Genomic DNA, 21,180 nt, shown 5'->3' with positions numbered 1-21,180 from the left:
ATTGCTATTGGAGATTTCGATTGTTGTGTTAAAAACAGGGTAAAGTGATCTTTAAAAAAAAAAAAAAGGAAAATGGTATCAAGGGGTGCAGACAATAGAAGGAATGGCACTGCTCTCTTGTTTTACTTTAACAAGTGGCCACCGTAGTGTGCCACATGTGGGGTACAAGGCTACCTGTCACGTGATTGCATGTTCCCTTTCATGAAGATGACTGCTGCACATCTATTGGCAGCTGCTGGTAATATATCCACAATCAAGAATGTAAATATTAGAGTGCCTGTTGGGCATCTAGAAAAATATGCCTTTCTCAGCCCACAATAGTAATTTAACTGACAATACTCATCTGTTTTCTTTCTCACTTCTCTTGCAGTTGGTGACAGTAACAACATCCATATACCTACAGTATGAACGGCATGCACTCACTGCAAGAAAGACTGGCCCGCTTGGACCTTGAACGCAACTGCTCACAGTCGGTGTCAAAGGACAGCTGTTGGCTATGCGACGACCTCGAAAAGTGGAATGCCGTGCTGAACCCCATTGTGGGGAGCAGGTGCGCCCAGCCTCCCTTTCCCTTTTAGGGCAGCGCACGCGCCTGGTTGCGGGGACCCCTTCCCCCACGGCCGGCGCGTGCGATTCCCCCCCCTTTCCCGGCGCCAGGAACAGGTTCCCCTCTCCCTCAGCGAGGAAAGGTACCATTCTCGTCAGGGAGAGGGAAATCGGGTCGGGGAACAAAACGAGCGGGCAAACGGGCGCTCGCCCTCTGACACCAGCGACCATCCCAGGAGGACGAACCCGCAACCCCTCCTGCGAGCCGAGGACGTCCACGACCGAGGTGTAAGCGTCAACACCTTTGTTATCTGTAGTATCTCCCCGCGACAGTGACGCGCGATTGCTAACGCTTAGCAATAAAGTGTTTGTTGTTGATCTGGCCAGTTGCCTTATTCGCCCGAACCCGTAGTAGTAGCTGCAATGAGGCAAGCTACGGTTGGGGGACGTTAACCGTGCACGGAACGACTGTGTGCGGCTGAAACATTAGCTATAGGCTTCTGCGTCAGCCGTACATAGGACGGTCCCCCAACATCTGGCGCCCAACGTGGGGCCCGAACCCACGACCCTGAGATTAAGAGTCTCATGCTCTACCGACTGAGCTAGCCGTAGATGTTGGGGGACCGTCCTATGTACGGCTGACGCAGAAGCCTATAGCTAATGTTTCAGCCGCACACAGTCGTTCCGTGCACGGTTAACGTCCCCCAACCGTAGCTTGCCTCATTGCAGCTACTACTACGGGTTCGGGCGAATAAGGCAACTGGCCAGATCAACAACAAACACTTTATTGCTAAGCGTTAGCAATCGCGCGTCACTGTCGCGGGGAGATACTACAGATAACAAAGGTGTTGACGCTTACACCTCGGTCGTGGACGTCCTCGGCTCGCAGGAGGGGTTGCGGGTTCGTCCTCCTGGGATGGTCGCTGGTGTCAGAGAGCGAGCGCCCGTTTGCCCGCTCGTTTTGTTCCCCGACCCGATTTCCCTTTCCCTGACGAGAATGGTACCTTTCCTCGCTGAGGGAGAGGGGAACCTGTTCCTGGCGCCGGGAAAGGGGGGGGAATCGCACGCGCCGGCCGTGGGGGAAGGGGTCCCCGCAACCAGGCGCGTGCGCTGCCCTAAAAGGGAAAGGGAGGCTGGGCGCACCTGCTCCCCACACCATGAACCTTCATCTGATTGAGTGGAAACTGGGAAAGCTTCAGCTATGCACACGAGACAGAATCGTCACCGAGACCTGTTCGAAAAACGTCGATTTGCGATACGACGCCGACTATTTCATGGCCTGGCTGCCGCAAAAACACAGTTGCGTCGAGGCTATCTGCATCACAGAACACCATCCCTGCCGGCGGAGCTTCATCACTTACGAAACGAGTGTGAAGCAGCGTGCGTCAAAACTTCGCCACATATTTGTCGAAGGTGACACAAGCTACGACTGGGCCTTGCTTTTCGACAACTTAGGTCCCATTTCATCGCTTGAATCATTCAAGCTTCACAATGTACGTGTAAGCGATGGCCTTGGCGCAAAGGTGGGCGAAATTCTCTCCACCAGTCGTGCAACTGTCGACACCGTCACCCTGTCGAAGGCTGAATTCACCGGCGCCGCCTCAGAAGCCATCGTGAGTGGACTATCGAAATGCAAGAAGCTCAGAAAACTTTCGTTCAGTCCGAACCTGAACACCAGTGCGCTGAGAAGCATGGCCAAGCTGTTGCGATCATCAAAGACCCTGGAGAAACTCCAGGTGCAGTCAGAGCGCGAGAGCAACATGTACTCCTCGGAAACCCGTTACCGGATAAACGAACTAGAAATGTCGTTGGCAGTAGCCACCCTTTTAAAGCAGAGCACATCACTTGTTGAGCTGCATTACCAGGCATCTAAGGAACCCCTCGTTAACGTTCTGATGGCTGTCGAAGCCAGTGACTTGCTCAGACACCTTGTAATCATTGGCGACGATTACAAGGTTAACTACATTGACCAAACTATGGCTGATTTGCTAGAATCTGTGCTGTTGAAGAACCGAAGTCTCCGTTCACTGACGGTCAAGTGCTTCAAGATGCTTCACGGTGTTGCCGCACATGTGTCCAGGGGGCTGCAGAGAAACACGACTCTTGAGACTCTCGATGTGTCGCAGTGCTGTATGGACGCGTCTGAGGTGCAAGTCCTCTGCAACACTCTCAAACAGAATACGACGTTGCTCAAGTTGATGATCGAAGCCCACTCGGGATCGAAGAGTGATAGGTAAGGGAGGCAAGCTGTGGCCTAACTCGGCGCAAACTTCTGGCATCGCACACATACGTATGTTCACATTTTGTACATAACGTGGCTGTGGGTAACAGCCTTACATGTGTGTCACTGTGCCATTTCTCAGGAGTGATGCTTTGAAGTGTTTACCGTCATCTACGGATAGTCCGCGATGACCTAATTGTAGCTGCCATTCTGGAGTACTATACTTCGTGTCATACATCAGGTGCAACACTGTGGAAGCTATGCTAGAAATTCAGTTAGCGAAATGTGCACACACCTATGCATCCCACCCTTGGATTTCGTCGTTATAAATGTGGCCTTCACAAATTGCTCCAGCTGCGCGCTACTGGAACTAATCGCAGATGCCCCTATATGGGATCTAGAATAAGCTATTGAGAACTTCATAAATAACTGCATTTATTTGTTCTCAAAGGCATGAAGCATCTTCATTTATTATTTGGTCTGAAAATGGAGAAAAAAATTGTGGTAGTCAAATCATTTAACTCTTTCTTAGTGCCAGTAAATCTACTGCAAGAAGTCTCGCTTTCTGCGCCTGATGTTTGAACCATAGCATAGCAAGGCAAGAGGTTGAGTCAGTAAGAACTCTGACAGCAGGGCAGCAGGGCATCTTGCACCATGAGGCGAATAGATAATGGTGAAGATAAGCTGAAAAACCGTCATTACCAGGCTCAGGGTCACATGGCACGATGACGTCAGCGCGGTGTAACATATGCAGTGCTCGCCCTCCTTTCTATGTTGAGGCTTTCCGCTAAGATTGCCCCGCTTGATATGCTATCTTGTTTTCTTTCCTTTCCTGCGAACGTCTGATTGGCCGCGTAGCACTTAAAAACACGTTGCAAACTGAATTAAGCGGGATTTGTCTTCCTGGCACTGCTTGGGATAGACCGTTTCCTGGGCCTGCTGTCGTGCGACCGCCGAATACGTAACAGCGGGCACCACACTAGAGCTGTGAAGAACTGCTTCTTTGACGTCACACGTGAAGTATCTATGCATGTCTCATTTGGATGGCAGTTATTTCGATACGTAGAAAATTCAATTAAACCACGCTACTTGCTCCTCTGTGCTCATAAAAAATTAGGAATGCTTACCTTCAGGTTTTGTGAGAAAACGTATTCGGTGGGCAGCAGATACTGCTTTGAAGAACTCAGCCAAATCGTGCGTGACAAAGCAAGTTTGAACGCAGAATGCAAAGTTGCCATTTTCTCAGGTGCCCTTGTTTCATGCAGAAGTCTGTGCTCACCTTTTTCATGACTGCCAGCCCCTGCTGTTTGACACTGAATAGCAGATAGCGTGCTATTGGTCAAAAGCCGACACGAACCATGAGCGACGTGAGGATCAGATGTGTTCCTTGCCATAGGGTGCTGCAAAGTGTCGGCACCATGCTCTATAGTCTGCTAAATTAATGGAAACCAACAGACATTGATGCTAAGAGAAGCATAGGGGTTGTTTTTAGAAGTAATTTGTTGAAACTTTTGAAAAGGTCATATTTTCACGGTCTATTCTCGGTAAAACGAAGTCGTCCGAACTTCATGCGAATTTTGAAGGTGGCCTCGAGGGCACTCCCGCACGGCTGTGGGCCTGGTGTACATGGTCCTTCTTCCGACCCCAACAAAAAAGAGTTTAGGGCATGCACACACACTGGACATGCATACACTAAATAACATGCAACACGTATACACATCGCACAGAACGCACATGCATGCTCTAATGTAGGCATCAGTTGCTGCCTTGAAGAAAACAAACAACTTTTTGAAGTACTGGCTCAATTGGCAATAACTCTTTTGTAGAGTGCTCGTCTCTCGAAGCGTTGATTCAGCAGGATCACCCTCTTCCAACTCAATGTCCCTTTAGAGCAAGGGTCTCAAACATGTGGCCTGCCAATCACTCACTAGTGGCACGGCCCACGCATTTCGCAATGGTAGCTCCTAACGAATTGCTTGACTGCTATTTTTTTGTGTGTGTGGGATGATGTTAACTAACGCAGACACAAAAGCAGAGGGAAAAAAAAATAATTGGCACATCTCAGTATTCATGATCATCTATGATCCATTTTCTTTTCTCTTAAATTTTCTTATTAAGTATGTTCGTGAGCTACATAGACGTGACTGGTCGCTAGAATTCTTTTTGTGAGGCATCGTGTGCAGTCATCGTATGCTAAAACACAACTGCGGAGAAAATGCACAATATTTCAGGAACGGCTTTTGGATTTTAGTCATCCTGTACATTATTATCAACATGTTTCTCAAAGCCTGATGTTAAATTCCCATTCAGAAATCAATATGCAAGATAGGTCAGAGGGCTGTCTTCCAATGGCAACATTTATTCGAACTACATATGCCGTCTAAGGTAGCATCCAACTATAGACAGGTCATTGACGAACCATTCCAACTTTAAACAGAGCTGCTGCAGTCCATTTTATGTTTCATGTTCTAGATAATCTCATGCAACATTTGACGTGTGTCACATTGTTTTTGGTTCTATGCAGGTTGGCCCTGTATGCCGATTTAGACAAGAACGGGTGGTACAGTCGCGTCTACTTTCCAAACATCGACGTGGTCACCCAAGGGCTCGTCACCTCCGTGTCAGAACCAGCCCTGTGTCCCGCCGACTTGCATCTCATGCTCGATCAGGACACTGGTGCATCTTTTGTAGCCCTGTGCAAAACATTGAGTGCAAGTCACGCCGTAAAGCACCTAAGCGTCACCTTCAATGACGCTCAGCACCTGCACATGACGGCCCTGTTGGTCTTGCTCGAAGAGAACAAGTCATTCCAATCCGTCACGCTGCACGAGAGCTTCTTGGACTCCAACTGCGCCGCAATGGTCGCACAGGGCCTCGCTGCGAACGACTCCGCACTAGAACTCACGCTGGAATGCCGCGAGCTGAGCAACATGTCCGCAGAACTCATTTCGTTGTTGCTGGAGTCCAACGAGAGCCTGTGCACTTTCCACCTGTCGAGCTTACCCCAAATGGAACCCGAACAGCTCAACGCCGTGTCTACCGGACTCGTCGAGAACAAGTTCATCACCGATGTGCGCATGAACCCCACGACACTGTCTGCGATGGCTGCTGTTCAGAGGAACCTGACGTGCCTGCACCGTGCAGTTCGTTTTGTGTTGAGGCGGAACATAGGCAAGCGGTTCGCCGAGTCGTTTGAGCTCCTCGAGTCAAAACCGTCGTTGATTTTGGCATTGCAGTCGGAGGCTGAGATGAACGAAGTGGAAGCGGCATGTGCCGTCAAGGCAGCCAGGCATTTCCTTCACACAAACTACCTTTTTATCAACTGCGTTGTCCGCCACAAGTTGGAGTGCTACCCCGAACAACGCACACAGATCGACAAGCTTGGTCCTGACTGTTGGGCTGCTATCGCAAAGCACTTAAAAGTGAGCGACGTCTTATCCCGCGATGCTTGAACTCTAGTTGTTGGCATTAGGTAAAGTTGGTGCCGTGGCATAGTACATCTTAAGGGGACACTAAAGAGAAAAACGATTTTTCTTGTATAAGTAAATTACTCTTCCACAATACTGAAATTACGCCGCTCGCTGCGAGAACACGCTTGGTAAGCGAGAAAACGCACAAAAGAAAATGTGGGTAGCGACACCACCTTCAACTTCCAGCACCTATCACCGTGGTGTCGTAGATTTTGACAGTGTCTGCTAGGATGTACAGCCTTTCTAATTGGTAAAATGTAAATACATTGCCCTCTTAGGGAGCCAGAGACTTGAAAGAAACAACCCCAAGGTCCAAAAATTTTAATGAAGAGAAATATGCGCGCTTTCAGTAGGTGAACATGCTGCCCCCATAATCTTGCGAATACATGCTATAAAAGAAGTTAAGGGGGTTAGAACATGCACTTCAGCCGGTTTCAAATTTTCGCGCGAGTGCTTGCCACCTTTCTCCGTCAAGGAGTAGCCTGTCGTCGTGACTCCGCCCACTTCGCAATGCGACACGACGTCTGCGGCACATCATCGGCACGCAACTAACGACCGTGCGGGTCTTTCCTCACTTGGGCACTTTGCATAGCAACGTGGGCAGCAAACAGCGAGCAAGGAGCACTTTTTGCCTCGGAGTAAAGTAGTGAGACACCTCTTTATCTTCGGGGCTTTCGTTCTGACAAAACCACTTCTCTCGAAGTCTCGGGCTCTACAAAACGGCAGCACAGAAAAATTAAAATGCGGACTGCGCGGCTGGAACTGCATCGCTACAGGGCCAAAGTGCTGTTTCATAGGGCAAAGGACCAGTCGGCGAGCTCAGTGATGCTGTAACATTTCTCACGGCCAAGCTTTCGTCAGACTGCGCATATCAGGGGGATCGGTCAGGCGAGGGAAACAAGTGCGGGATTGCTTTTCAAAACGGAGGGGCAGTGTGGCGCGCAGCGCTGTAATATTTGGCAAATGTGATCGCCGCGGTCTACTGTACGAATTGGCGAGCTTGTTTGGAAATGTAAAAAAGAAAAAGTTGGAGCCTGTTTGCTGGCCCTTCAATGTGTGAAGTTTCAAAAAATTTCATAGTGATGATGTTGCAAAATACAAAATATACACTATGAAATCTGTACGCGCAGAGACTTCCAGCATGAAAATCAAAATTCAAACTTTGACCTTGATTTTCTCTTCTATTGAGAAACATATGATGACAAAATTAACATCATTAGAGTTTTCGGAGCATAATACATCCATCAAAACCAATTCATTGTTTCACTTTAGTGTCCCTTTAAATGAATACGTATTAATGATGAACGCTCACTTATCCAATCAAAACTGTTGTTCCTGTCTTTGTTTACGTTAGCCACAATGTTACAATCTCTACTTGCAGGTGAATGTTTCTAGCATTTTTTTTTATTCTGGGAACTGCCATTGCATTGATGTGTTATACTGCGCCATCAACGACGTAAGCTCACAAAGGGAAGAGCATATATCAAACGATTCAAGGAAGGCACCCATTGTCTACTTACTGCTGCATATTCAAGTACAAACTGACGTTAGATGCGAGTCTGTCAAAAAAGAAACCAGTGCACAAAGTAAAACAGAGATATTTTCCTCTTGTGTTCATGTTCCAGAAAACTGCTGCTTCATAGTTCACTTGCATCTCTCGTCTGCACGTATGTATTCATGTGTGTGCATACTCATGTACATAGATGTTAAGAATTGGTTTAAGTGTTTAGCCTATTATGGCTAAGTTATGTATTGTGCTCCACTCTAGTGTGGCATGCTTAAGAAAAGAATAATGGAGAATCCATTGGCATCGCGCTTGGTTGAAAAGCTGTAACATTCAGATGGTCTTTAGGACTTCTTGGGGTACACATTCTATTAGTTCGTGTTGCATTGTTTTGCTGTAATCGGTGTACTACAATGTTAATTACAGCACAGTGCACATATGTACATATGTGTGTGCATACCTCAAACAGTGGGACAACCTGCAACAGGAAACAAAGCTGCAGTGTGGAGCCGCGTACCAACAACCTGGGAAATTTTCTCACGGCAGCATTTTACTATAGCCACATATAGTCTTTGTTATCCAACATGTTGTTGGAATAACTGAATAAACTCAAACAATGTGAAGTTATCCTACAAGTTTGCTTTAGCTGGAGAACCCAGTTCTCAGGTGGTGCTTTCAAGTTTCATTCAAGGGGGGAATGTATGACAGGAGATCTTGGGAATGCACGCACTCTCGGCCTGTTTTTCATTATGTGAAATTAGCTTACTTGGGCAAAACCTATGTACCTGTTCCTGCATGATATTGAACTGCTTTTTTTTTTCTTAACTTCTGCTGAGGCAAAGAGATTTGCAGCACAAGCAGAAGTAAGCGTCCTTTGATGTCATCATCATCATCGGCCTGACTAAGCCCACTGAAAGGCCCTGCAGAGGGCGTAGTCAGGCTGAAGATGTCATCAATTGTAATCACATGAACAGATGTATTGCTCAACTTATATTGTATACATTATTTTATCTGCCTCCCCACCTCACATTTGGTCCTCACACTTGGAAATGAATCTTTTTGCGGTGTCCTTATATGTTATTGCTGTATTGATAGGCTGTCATCATGTGCAGATGTGGATCCAATTGAATGCAACCTAACCTAATATTTTCTGTGCACAGCACTAGTGTACGGCACGTGTCAATCTTCCCAGATACTCTTGCATTGCTGTTTCTGGGGTGCGATTCTCAACGCATCCACTTTGGCCTTCTCCGATTGGCTGGAGCTCAGCAAACAGTGCTTCCCCTCCCCCATTCCCACTCCTTCCGCAACATCATGTTTGTCACAAAGCTTTCAGAAGCTCGACACAAACGAGAAACACTGAATGTGTTTCACCGCAACTAATGCTTACCGCCAGAAGCTCACTTCTTGACGCACATCTTGGAGTCTGTGCATGAATCGTAATCACGTTAGCCCTTGAATTAGGTGTAACACAGCTGCCTGCCTGACGTACCTGGAAAGAGAGAGAGAACTCGTCATTGAAAGGCAGAGAATTTAGCCGGCTTGTGTATCGCTATCCTGCTACTCTGCGTGGCAAAGGGGATTGGGGACTGAAAGGCAGGGAGAGAGAAAAAGATATATTAAAAGTTAATATGGAAAAAAAATAATATACAGCGAGTTTCTTGTCTCTTGGACTTATTACGAGTTTTCAAGGTGCCACTGCAGTTTGTCAACTGATCGACACTGTCCAAATACTTATGCTGGTACGCATTTCTTGCATTGTTCCGAAACATCTCAACACGATCATACGCAAGCTTAGGCTAGTCAATTGTGTTTTTTTTTCGCTGCATATTTTATACACCTTCTTTTTATGCTGAGAACGTGCATGCAGGTTCAGTGCAGCAATGTGGTCAAAAGTGCCATGACGTCGCCGCCACCCCCCCCCCCCCCCCATGCATGCACTCGGCCTAAGTCGAGAATCGTTTCCCTATTCTCTTGCTCTGAAGTGGCAAGAAAGGCTGTGCAATTATTGTAGCAAGCCATGTTCGGCATTAGATCTTCAGTCCTACAGCATGATCAGTTGGCCTCTGTATTTTAAAATAGCTTTGTTCCTCTTTGTATGAAGTCAAACTAACGAAAAGATGGACTACTGGTGTGCCCATATTCCTCAGGAAATATATTACATCGAGGGCCAAGATAGGTGTAAGATGGCACGCTTGAATTGCCATGGTTCAAGTACAAAAAAATGTCGTTAGACTGCTCACCTAGATATAAGTAAGTTTACTGCCATAATTGATCATAAGCACCAGTACAGTCACAATTATCAGTGACCATATTAAAGTCTGCCTCTTCGACCACCTCCCTTGAAAAAAAAAATGTGGATCCATGGTTGCATATGCCTAGTGTACAAAAATAAATTGTCCAACCTTAGTCTGCCTAGCAGTTCATTTTGCTGTGTTGAATGGTATGAATTATCCAGCGGATTAGCAAATATTATATATAACATATGTTGCGATTGATTACTACAGGTTTTTACAAAGCATATGTTGTGATTGATTACATCAAGCCGATGTATTTTTTATGTACTGTCAAAAAAGAGGTTTTATGTTGAACCTTCCGTCTTGTTCACCAGTTGAATCTTTGTTTATAGTAACGATGTTGTTGTACTATTAAAAGCCTCGTCGCCTTGATATCCGCATTTAGGAAAGTGTGCATGTGTTTTCCAAGCTTCTTGTGTGGCTTTCAACGAGCAGTCTAGAGTATCAATTGTTTAAAAAAAGTTTCCCTTAGTTTAATTTTTCAGAAAATGCAACGAGGCAGTCTGCAATCGCTGAATGCCTTGACGGATGTGAGGCAATCTAAGTAAGGCCTCGCAGATCACCAGTTGGCTTTTTCGTTTTTAATCTGTGAGGCCATACTTTGTATGGTATGGGTATGGCAGGAGATAATGGCTGCAAATTCGGTGTGCACTCCTCGGACATAGTTTCTCAAATGCAGATCTGGCAGCTGTCAGAAATATCGGTCGTTTTTAAGCATTAGTTCAAAGGGGCCATTGACTGTGTCACGCACGCAGCTGTCCGAATTACCGAGCATGTTCAATTTATCGGTCGGCAACTGTGCACTGCTGTGTCTGTTCAATAAGCAAGGCGCCACTAGAGTGCCTAGAATATTCTCAGACACTAGAGTGTCTAGAATATTCTAGGCACTCTAGCGCCACACTGCTATGCTCAAAGATCCAGCTTTCCTTCCCAGCAACAACGGCTGCACTTCAAAGGGGGCCAAATGCAAAAAACACCTGTGTACTGATGTTAAGGCACGTGTTAAAAATCCCCAGCCAGTCAAGGTCACTCCAGTCTCATTTCGACATGTCTCCTTGCCATACTGTGGACTTGGCTAGTAATACTCCAGAATTTAGATGTGTTTACCATCAGTTGTTCTCTCACAAGCTGGCCTTGAGTGCTGAAAAAGAAACTTTTGCAGAACTAAGTCTTTGGCGAGTACTACTGCTGGATTATTCTTTCGCGGAATACACGACTGGATAGTTTTTTGCAGTTGCACTACGTTTTTTTTTTTTTTTTAAGAAGCAGCATTAGTGCAGTCGACTCGGTAAACAGACCTAGCCTGTTAAAGTGGGACAGTTGCCCCTACTATTATTAATTCAGTACTTGAATTCTATCTGCGTAGAGATGAACAGGGATACGGAACTCCCCAAAACATAACATATTTTCCTGGTCCATTCAGGAAAATTCAGGTCCATTCAGTTCTGTAGAAACCAATTTTAGATTATTTTTCTCCCTTTTTGGAGTTTCAAACTAAATGTCATATGGCGGCACAACTAAAATATACAAATCAGTTTGTTGAGAAATTAGAGCAGCACAGCCAGTACAGAGCAATTAAGGTTCCCGTTTATTTCGTTGACAGTTACCAGTGATGCACTCAAAATTAATGCATCCCAAAGTAGCTGTTGACGAACATGGGCTCTAAGATCGGACTTTCTGTAATGGCCATCCAAGTGTTTTGGGACCAATACGACTGTTACTGCAGCTTCATACAGCTGCATCGAAAACTGCATAAGAATAAATGAGTCACACCTCGTTTATTTTTATGTGTGTTATTACAGTTAATTATGTCATTGCTAATGAGACGCTGGGCTGAGCTTGTGCATGCCACGCTGATAGTTACGTGTTGCAGCAGTCTAGTAGCTAGTAGCATGATCGACTTGAGGGGCACAAGATCAAAAGTGATATATAATGTTGGACTTTCTGTAATGGCCATCTAAGTGCTTTGGGACCAATACGACTGTTACTGCAGCTTCACACAGCTGCATCGAAGACTGCATAAGAATAATTGAGTCGCACATCATTTATTCTTATGTGTGTTAATACAGTTATATATGTCTTTGCTAATGAGATGCTGGGCTGAGCTTGCGCATGCCACGCTGATAGTCGCCTGTTGCAACAGTCCAGTAGCTAGCAGCATTGATCGATTTGAGGGGCACAAGATCTAAAGTGATGTGTGTGTGTGTGTGTGTGTGTGTGTGTGTGTGTGTGTGTGTGTGTGTGTGTGTGTGTGTGTGTGTGTGTGTGCGTGTGCGTGTGTGTGTGTGTGTGTGTGGAGAGAAACTAGCGTTTTGTAGGGTGTCTGGAGGCCCGCGCGCTCAGCAACATCATTGTAATGACATTGTATGAAACTATGCAACTTTATGGGCCCTGCTCTCACAAGGCGTGGCCTTTGAGATCTGAGGCCTTTCATCTCGGAGGTCATAAGAGGGAAACGATCATGGAGGAAGAAAGTATGAACAAAATAAGAACACAAAGCAGTCCTCCTCCTTCTTTTTTTACGATGTGTATAACCTAATTGTCTTGTTATATTTCATGTTATCGTACGTTCGTAGGGGAGGATATCATGTTCACGATCTCGTGATGGTCGTGATCACATTGTAGAGTGGGGCGGAGAGCGAAAGCCTTCCATGGTTGAACTAGAGTGTACTCTAGTACACTGTAGTTGAACCCAGCAGTGGCGGAGAATCGAAACCGAAACTCGGCGTTTTGCCTTGCTGCTTTTTTTTTTTTTTTCAAGCCGTGGTGCAATCGCAGCGCAAGTGTAGGTGTTCTCTGGCGCAACTGCACAACCACACGAAAGTGCTAGCTGGAGAGCTAGCACTTTCGCCAACAGAACCGTTAGCTGGAGAGCTGACAGAACCGTACGAAATATCAACGCAAGAGCAGTCACGCCGCCAGTGCGGGCGTGTCCAATCCTATCCGATCGCTTGTGAACGGACCTGATCTGATCGGACCAACAGCCGCAAGCTTCTACCAACTGGTAGTTGTTCTGTGCTTCTACAGTTTGGGCGCCTGTCGTTGTGTCAAAGTGTGTTGGGTGAATCCACGATCAGGACAGCGGCGCTTCGCAACAACATGACGGCTGAAAAAGGTGAGGCGGTCGAGGGACTCGCGTCGGGTGACACAGCCGACACAGCCGCGAACGACAACGCGCCGTCTTACCCCGAACAAATCGTGGCCCGGCTAACTAAGCGAGGCCTTGACTTCGAGCGAGCTTGCGAATACGACGACAAGAACAACACGGCGTCCTGCTGGCTGCGTCACGAGCTGGACAGGTGGAGCCGAGTCTTGCACCCTGTGAGCCTCGAACTGGAAGAGACCAAACCGGGAGCGCTGGCGATCCTCTCGACGCGGACTTGTCAGCGAGAGTACAGCGACGAGGACGAGCTGTACGACGGCGCGTACGTCTTCTGCTGGCTTCCGAAGGCGCATCGGTGCGTGCAGCGCATCAACCTGGAAACGTTCGAAGGCCTAGGAATGGTGCTGTTCTACCGACCCGCGTTCACGCTGGCGTTGGCCCTAGGCCGGAGCGTCAACCTCCAACAGCTCGAGCTTGTGGGAGGCCACGAAACGCCCTTCAGCGAAGAAGAACTTTGCGAAGGACTGGATGCCCTCGAGCGTCTCAGGAGCTTCAAGTTCGCCTCCTTGCCCATAAGGGCGTCCATGTCACGATGCCTGGCGAACCTGCTCACACGAAACGCCGGTCACCTCACGGCCGTTACGCTATCCGACAATCGCATGTCGCAGAACACCGCCAACCGTCTGCTGCGAGCGCTCCAGCGGTGTCGCGCTCTTCGAGAACTTTCCATCGTGGAGAACAGCCTCACCAAGGGGAACGCGGACTCTGTAGCGAGGCTACTGAGGTTCTCGTATGCCTTGACCCATCTCACGCTCGACCGGTGCCTGAGGAACATCCCCAGCATTTACCCATTCGCCGAGGCCCTCAAGACCAGCATAATTCCTCTGGAGCTCCACATTAACCAATGCGTGACGCGCTTCGAGTGCCTCTTCGAAGCGCTTGCGAACAACAGAGTCGCGCTAAAGCACTTGAACCTGAACGGTTGCAACATCTACGGCAGCAACGCGGAGGCGCTCGGGGCGGCCCTGAAGCACAATGTGTACCTGAATAAGTTGGAACTGAACGGTGCTCACGTCGACAACCACGCCGTAGTAGCACTCGCTCGCGGTCTGGAAACGAACCGCGTTCTCGAAACGCTGGACTTGAGGAACAACGCGGTTTCGGCCGGCGCCGTCAGCACGTTCTGCAGAATGCTGTGCAAGAACGAGACGCTGAAGAGTGTGATGTTTTCAGAAGTACAAGGCTCGGAGCAAGAGAGGTGAACACAATTCCCTGTCCGATGTGCGGGTTTGCTCAAAGCTCTGCACGCATAAAGTGCGCGGTTTTGGCTGCTGTGGTTTGCAGGAATGCGTGTCAGTCTTAAAGGAACCGACAGTTGGCCAGGACATGTGATAAGATCATGGTTAAAATGAAAACACTGTAAGCTGTAGTGTCAGATTCAGGCATCCTTTTCGCAATCTCAGGAGGAATATATCTTCAAAGTACATTCAAAAGTTGCAAGAAACCTGTATGTCGAACGGCCGAGTGGAACAGCCTTGATGCTGCAGTGTAGCTTACATTACAGTGGTCAACACACGTCCAGAATGACAGGTGTATTGCACTCACAGCACGAGCTACGTCTGCAGTTCCAAACATTCCACATCTCAGAATTCGTGGTGCCAATGATGTGCCGGCCTTGCAATTTTCATCCTTGTCTATCACCATGGCCATGATGACTGTTTAAGCATTTAGACGTGCTGTCAACACTATAACGTGAAAGAAAACTGTGACTGCCTCAATTGGCACCAAATTTTATACTGTGAACTTATTTTCAGTTTGCGCTATCATATACCGACAAATGTTAGCTTCTTCGTGTTTTTTGTTTCTGCACCGTCTGTTCATAGTGCTTTCAATAGCCAAAGCGATAGTCGCATTCCTCATGGTGAAGTTAAAATTGCACTGCATTGGTGCCACGCTTGCTCAGATGTGGCGTATTTATTACTGCCAATGTAGCTTGTGCATTTCCGAGCACAACGCTGCATCATTCTAGGCATCAGAGTTGACCACTGTATGTAATCTGATCCTTGTATATGCACCATAATTTGTGCTTGGAATTAGATTAAGTGTATTGTTATCCATCCCTGCTCTATGCCGTGCTGCTAAAAAGTTCACACTGAGCAACAGCGCCACCATTGTGGCAACATTAGCACCACTTATCATGCAGTGGAGCATGTTTATGGAATGCACGCATTTGCAGCAAACCACCGTGCACGAACACGAACCCCTGTCACGCTCACCTCGCGGCACTGCTTGTAGCATGTGTTGTGTCTCACACAGTCGTTACAAGTTGAAAAAGTTCAATTATAAATATTTCACAGAATTTTCCACATTGCCATTTTATGACTAGACACTAAGCAGTAAGCTGTCCGTTGCACTAAAGTAAACAGCTACCCTAAATACGGGTTGTCGATCCCTTTAAGACACTTTAAGGTAACTTCGTTTCAAGGTTGTTGAACGTGGTAGAATGCAACTACTCCAACATTCGAGAACAGTGAGTAATGCCATAACTTGCGTTGCCAAAGCTAAACAAATTGAGTCCAAAATTTTGCTTGATTGAATGTTTTACACAAGTACATTACATATAGGGGACTGAAGCATACATAGGGGTTAAGCGTCATCTAAAACTGCCTGGGGACACTTATTCTGCTAACCCGGAGTAAAACGCGACAGCACAGTGCGCTTTTAGTCGTGATCGAGGAGCTCATTCAGCAGCAAATCTCTAAACTTTAATAGCCTCCTTTGCACGTGCTGCAGGAGTGAACGAATCAGAACCACTAAGCTCGATCACAATCACTCTCAGTCGCAAATGTAAAATGTGGGACTTGGTCATAAACTTCTCAATTTTTGAAAGCCACCTTAGGATTTCCTTTCTCACAATTCGATAGCTAAAACAAGCCTTGCCTTAACAAGCAGGTACGGCGAATTTACGAAGAATAAATACATTGTTTGATTCATAGTGTGGCAACCAAGTTCAGCCTTTGCCAGCTTGCTCTCCTTTCCTGACAGAGGGAAAAAGAATGCATGTCCAGGAAGCAGAAATCCTATACCTTCAGCAACTAGCTCGATAATTTTTCCTAATATGCTTACTGTGGCCAGTGGATGTCCTTGGTACATGTTTTGGATAGATGTCTACGTAGAGTTGTATTCATAATGAGGCCTAGCTGTTTTGAACTGTATCTTTCCACAAGTTAAAGGGGTACTGACACAAAAACTTTGGCCTCACATTTTTCTGCTGCAATGTGTTGCTGGGGCCTGTTAGTCATTACACGACACATCGTTTGCTGCAGCACGCGACAGATAATTAACTACAAGATTTTCTTTATCGATCAGTTTCGGTTTGAGAGAGCTCCGAAAACTGGGTGCAACTGTCGCCATCTAGCGTGTGCAGATCTTGACCACGTCACCACACAGAACTATGACACGCTTCCGCACGGTACGCATGATGAATTACTTTGGAATAGGAAATGCTACTGCAATGTCGCCAAACACGGATCTTTCAAAGCGTGCCCCACGGCCACGCAATCGCAACCAGCTGCCAAAACGGAAAGTATAGACTGCGGGAACAAACGTGGCAAAAAAAAAAAAATGGCGGCTAGGGCGTCAACAGAACTTGTTTTGTTGACTGCAGCGCGGTGACGTGTGGGAAGTAGGAGTCACCTCGGGGTCCCCTTTGATGGTGTTAATGGCGCGATGGAGTCGAGGGCTCACGCAAACTTCAAAATTATTTCAAAATACTTTCCCAGCTATATTTGCTGTTGATACTTTGCAGATGATATACGAATGTTCTTGGGAATCGACCCCACAGGCTATCTCGGCCATGAAATTTGTGTCAGTGCCCCTTTAACACGCACAAAAAAAAAAGGCATACAACGACACAGGCAGCAATTCCAACTAATCACTTAGAAGTGCCGTCATTCATCTGGTTTTTTTTTTGTTTTTTTTTATCCAAGTGGTAACTTGTAGCAAAATGCATCATGTAGCAAATCCCATTTGGGCCAGAAAGTGGTCCTATCAAACTAGTAACAGCCTCTACTAAACAACCTGTTCATGGTTTTGGAAAGACCTCAAAATTTGTGGCTAGAATTGTAATGCAGCAGTTCCTACACGCATGGGTATCAGTGCATATTGTGGAAAAATCTTTTAAACCTTTGCACAACTATCAACTCTGGGCTTTTCAATGCAGATTAACCCTGTCCTTTCAAATGGCCCAAGACAAAGGCTACAGCCGCATCCAGATGCCCTGGGCCGAGCCAGACCTTCCCCCACTGTCTGCAGCCCTGGCGCTTGCTTCCGAGTCTCCAACAGAGCTCCACCTCATGGACGCGAACGATCTCTCCGAAGACAGCATTTGTGCACTGCTCGAAAACCTCGCCACAAATGGCCACGTGAAAACTGTAAAAATAGAGACAACGGTGGACCGCAGACGAATAGCCACTGCCTTGTGCTCTGCACTCGCGTCCAATCGAACGGTCCAGGATCTCGAAGTCGGCATAAGCATAGACGCTTCTGACCAAGGGCTGTTTGGCAAGGTCGCCAAGGCACTCGCAACAAACCGCACGGTTACTCGGGTATGCTTCAAGAGCTCCCATATAAGCTTGAGATCACTCAAGTCCATCGCCTACATGCTGTCCAAGAACACGGCAGTCACCAGGCTGGAGCTGGGACTTTCTCAGTATACGCCTACCAAGCGCCTCGCCATTATTTCGCGCGGCTTGTTGAAGAACCACTCTGTCGTGCACTTCACGCTAACCTGCCTGCCGCATCCAAACCACGTCTCTTTCCGCGTCTTCAGTACGCTCCGACGAAACATCAGTCTTCTGAACCTAGCGGTGAGCTTGCTTACGTGCCGGAGGCTGAACAGACAAGCCGCCGAGACGTTCGAGCTTCTAAGTGACAATGCGTCGTTTGTTCCGTATGTGATGAAGGTGACAGAGAAGACCGAAGAGAGGGCAAGGTGGGCCGTCAAGTCGGCAAAAGTTTACATTCAGGAACACTACTTCGAACTCACTGGCGTTGTGAAGGGAAAGCTGGAGTGCCACCCCGGCACGGGCACACAGATTGACAGGCTCCATAGTGACTGCCTGTGCGCTATTACTCAGTATCTGAAACTGTCAGATGTTGTTCTTGTAGCAGACGACAGCCCTGTTAGACTCCGTAATAAACACATTTAATTTGCTGGTGCTTCACGTGTTTATTCATGCATTGTGCGGAAACAAGCTCGTATTACTGCTAACTATCTTATGATGTACTTATTGCTGGCACTAACTTACAATAAGATTGCCTTGACACTTGGTAAATAAGGAGGTGCCATACGCATTGCAAGTCGTCTCTTTGACGGTGCTTTTCTATATATACCAAATGGTAGCTTTGCTTTTGGTAGCATTGTTAATTGTGCTGCCATTGTTGTAATATAATGCCACAGTAGCTTTCTCTTGAAAGTCAGCGTCATGGTACCTAGCAGGTGGCCTTCATTCCTCTAAAAGTTGTGGGCTTTGCCAGCTAAGAGAAACCGAAGTCACTTATACTTGTGAAATATGTGGTGCAGTGTATCTGAGTGAATCATCTGTTCCATGTAAAGGTGATTGAGAACTGACTGCACATATGTAGGACATGTTACTTTCAGCTGTCTGTCTAGTCATCAGTAATTGCTACAAGTGATTAGTCAAATAAAGTGAAATGGCTGTGCATTTTGGTAGTCACTTAAAGAGTTTGGTGTTGCTTATGCAGTTGTAAAGTGCAGTACAACAACCCTGCCCTGCTTTTTTCGTGTCAGGAAACTACGCTTAACGCGCCATTAAGGACGTTGTGTCGCTGTGAAAATTGTGATTACTGTGGCAAGGTAGCTAAGTTTCATGGCAAAGCGTGCTAGCTTACGTGTTGTGCAGCCTTCTCAAAGATGCGGCTTTGGTTCCCAAGGTGGCCATATTTGTGAGGGGGCGACATTCGTAAAAGGGAGCCATGTAGGTGCATGTATAGCTGTATGTTAAAAAAATTCCAGGTGGTAAAAGTTACTTGGACCCCCACTATAGTTTACCTAATAATTATATTGAGGTTTTGTCGCGTAAAACACCAGCACTCTTTTTTTGATGGGCTCTAGCAGCACTGAAATGCACTGTCTGTAGGCTCTGCCAGCTGACAGAAATCGTAGCAGTACAACGACAGAGAGCTGTGGACTTGGGCAATTTTGCAACAGACAGCATGCTTTGTTGCCATAATCATAAAATTATGCGCATGATGTCTTGAATCTCAAATGAGACTGAGTAAAGCCCTTGCAGGGGATCTAAAGAGGCCCTGAAGGACGGCCGATGTTCTGAGATAAGATTTCAGCAACAGTGATTGCTTTGCATGGCGTAGGCCGTCACTCTTCAAGCGATTGAAGCAACTAGTAATTGACACTTTTGCAAAATCTTGAGTGCCTCCTAGCATATGCCTTGCAGACATCTGTAAGTTGGCTTTCCCGCAAAAATGTTTTACACACAAAACCTCTTGTTCTCAGACTGCTGTTCTTGCTTTGAGAGGGTTCACTCCTCTCCATTCCTGTGAATGTGTCCCAGCAGCTCCCAAGGCTTTCCAAGCAGTGCGGCAGAAATTTCAAACGTCATTGTACATTGCCTTCTGTACAGAGAGGAAGGGGGAAAGGCACGGAATAACTGTGAATGGAAAAAATGGTTTTCCTTGCAGCTTGTAGTCAAGGCTGTTCATGGGGAAAACAATCATGAGTGTGCCTTTGCAGTAGCTATTTTGCAAACTGTCTATTGCCCACCTTTCCTCAATCAGCCAGTCAGTGTGCATTGCAAGCGTTATGGCGATATCTCCATTAGTGATGGTCTCAGAATACGGCTTCAGTTCTGCAATTAGACTGCCGACACAGTTCACTAAGCCCAATGGGGAAACATCTGCCCTTTCCCAACACAAGTAAGGGTAGTGTCAAGGTAGCATAGGGAGATGAGGTACACATAAGCCGTAACAACTAACTACATGATGTAATTTCTTTTCTACGATCTTCCGCTCTAGTCAAACACTTAAATTCAGGATTTCTGGGGTTTTACATGCCAAAAACACACACAAAAAAGGACAAGTTCCTCCTCATGTGCCTCAAAAGTGCGCGGCCACCTTTGCTATGATATAAACTCCTAGCGACAGGAACCACATGCCAATTGAGCACTGCCAACTATTTTGCTCGCTTTTCAACACACTGTGTGCTGAATTACGACTAATTTCTGGACTTTATGGGAGCTTTTTAGCTAGCTCTGATACCACACTGCATTCACAATAGTTTATGAAAGGCGTTCATCACCTGCTAGTCTGCAAAACCAGTAAAAAAATTGACCTGCCTTTTATATACATGTCTACTGCCTGTTTCATTTTAATATATTTCAATCTGGTGTGTTATAATTTACCATACAGCTGAGTGCATAACTGTGACCTTGCCCTCATTTTGCCATGAACTTTCATTCCATGTTTATTCTGTGATATCTCCAAGAAGGGAACTAAGATTCATGTGGAGCTATACTCAATTATCACTTGTATGAAGCGTTATTTTTACTTGCATTTCATTTTGTTTGTCAGCGAATTGCTGGTAGTAGAGCATTGCGAGGATTAAATTTTTGAAGGGGTGGAGATAGAATCTTCCTGTAAATACGTGCATGCAAACATTTCAACTGCTGGTAGTATAGGGCATTGCCAGGATTTCATTTTTCGAAGGGGTGGAGATCAAACAGCTCCGTGTAAATGTGCGCATGCATACAGTAAATGTTGGTTGGTTGGTTGACCCTTGTTAAACTGGCGCGACCCACCTTCACGTATTGTAGTCTCTCGTTGTGTGCCTATGTGAAAATAGAATAAATACTGTGTCTATGTGAATTCCCTTGCCTTTATTTTGTGTCAACTGTGACCTTTCCGCATCATTTGTTTGAGCGCCTTGGCCATGCCGTGCAACCATTATTTGTTCAACAGACAGGGGCTGGAATTCGTAAAGTCTGCGCATTGCATGGTTCACG

The 21,180-nt window shown here is 46.5% G+C and overlaps 2 protein-coding genes and 1 non-coding gene across 3 annotated transcripts; 2 read left to right on the top strand and 1 right to left on the bottom strand.

The window, feature by feature from the left end:
• Positions 1–1,085: 1,085 nt before the first annotated feature.
• TRNAK-CUU (transfer RNA lysine (anticodon CUU)) lies at positions 1,086–1,160 on the bottom strand. Its single transcript has one exon. It is a non-coding gene; the product is annotated as a tRNA-Lys (tRNA).
• Positions 1,157–10,410, top strand: LOC119163585 (uncharacterized). Its single transcript, XM_037415613.2, has 2 exons — positions 1,157–2,779; positions 5,292–10,410. The coding sequence occupies exons 1-2, from the start codon at positions 1,704–1,706 to the stop codon at positions 6,217–6,219; spliced, it is 2,004 nt and encodes a 667-aa protein (XP_037271510.2). The 5' UTR covers positions 1,157–1,703; the 3' UTR covers positions 6,220–10,410.
• A 2,343-nt stretch (positions 10,411–12,753) lies between these two features.
• LOC119163584 (uncharacterized) lies at positions 12,754–21,043 on the top strand. Its single transcript, XM_037415612.2, has 2 exons — positions 12,754–14,399; positions 17,364–21,043. The coding sequence occupies exons 1-2, from the start codon at positions 13,138–13,140 to the stop codon at positions 18,349–18,351; spliced, it is 2,250 nt and encodes a 749-aa protein (XP_037271509.2). The 5' UTR covers positions 12,754–13,137; the 3' UTR covers positions 18,352–21,043.
• The last annotated feature ends 137 nt before the right edge of the window (positions 21,044–21,180 follow it).

The sequence above is a fragment of the Rhipicephalus microplus genome, chromosome 9 (assembly GCF_043290135.1).
Source record: "Rhipicephalus microplus isolate Deutch F79 chromosome 9, USDA_Rmic, whole genome shotgun sequence".
Classification (NCBI taxonomy): Eukaryota; Metazoa; Arthropoda; class Arachnida; order Ixodida; family Ixodidae; genus Rhipicephalus; species Rhipicephalus microplus.
This window is presented reverse-complemented; position numbering and strand designations above follow the sequence as displayed.

Excerpts from the sequence above, each read along its gene's own strand:
- LOC119163585 (XM_037415613.2), top strand. The coding sequence starts at position 1,704 with ATGAACCTTCATCTGATTGAGTGGAAACTGGGAAAGCTTCAGCTATGC. Across the intron at positions 2,780-5,291 it reads TCGGGATCGAAGAGTGATAG|GTTGGCCCTGTATGCCGATT; the intron begins GTAAGGGAGGCA and ends GGTTCTATGCAG.
- LOC119163584 (XM_037415612.2), top strand. The coding sequence starts at position 13,138 with ATGACGGCTGAAAAAGGTGAGGCGGTCGAGGGACTCGCGTCGGGTGAC. Across the intron at positions 14,400-17,363 it reads CAAGGCTCGGAGCAAGAGAG|ATTAACCCTGTCCTTTCAAA; the intron begins GTGAACACAATT and ends TTTTCAATGCAG.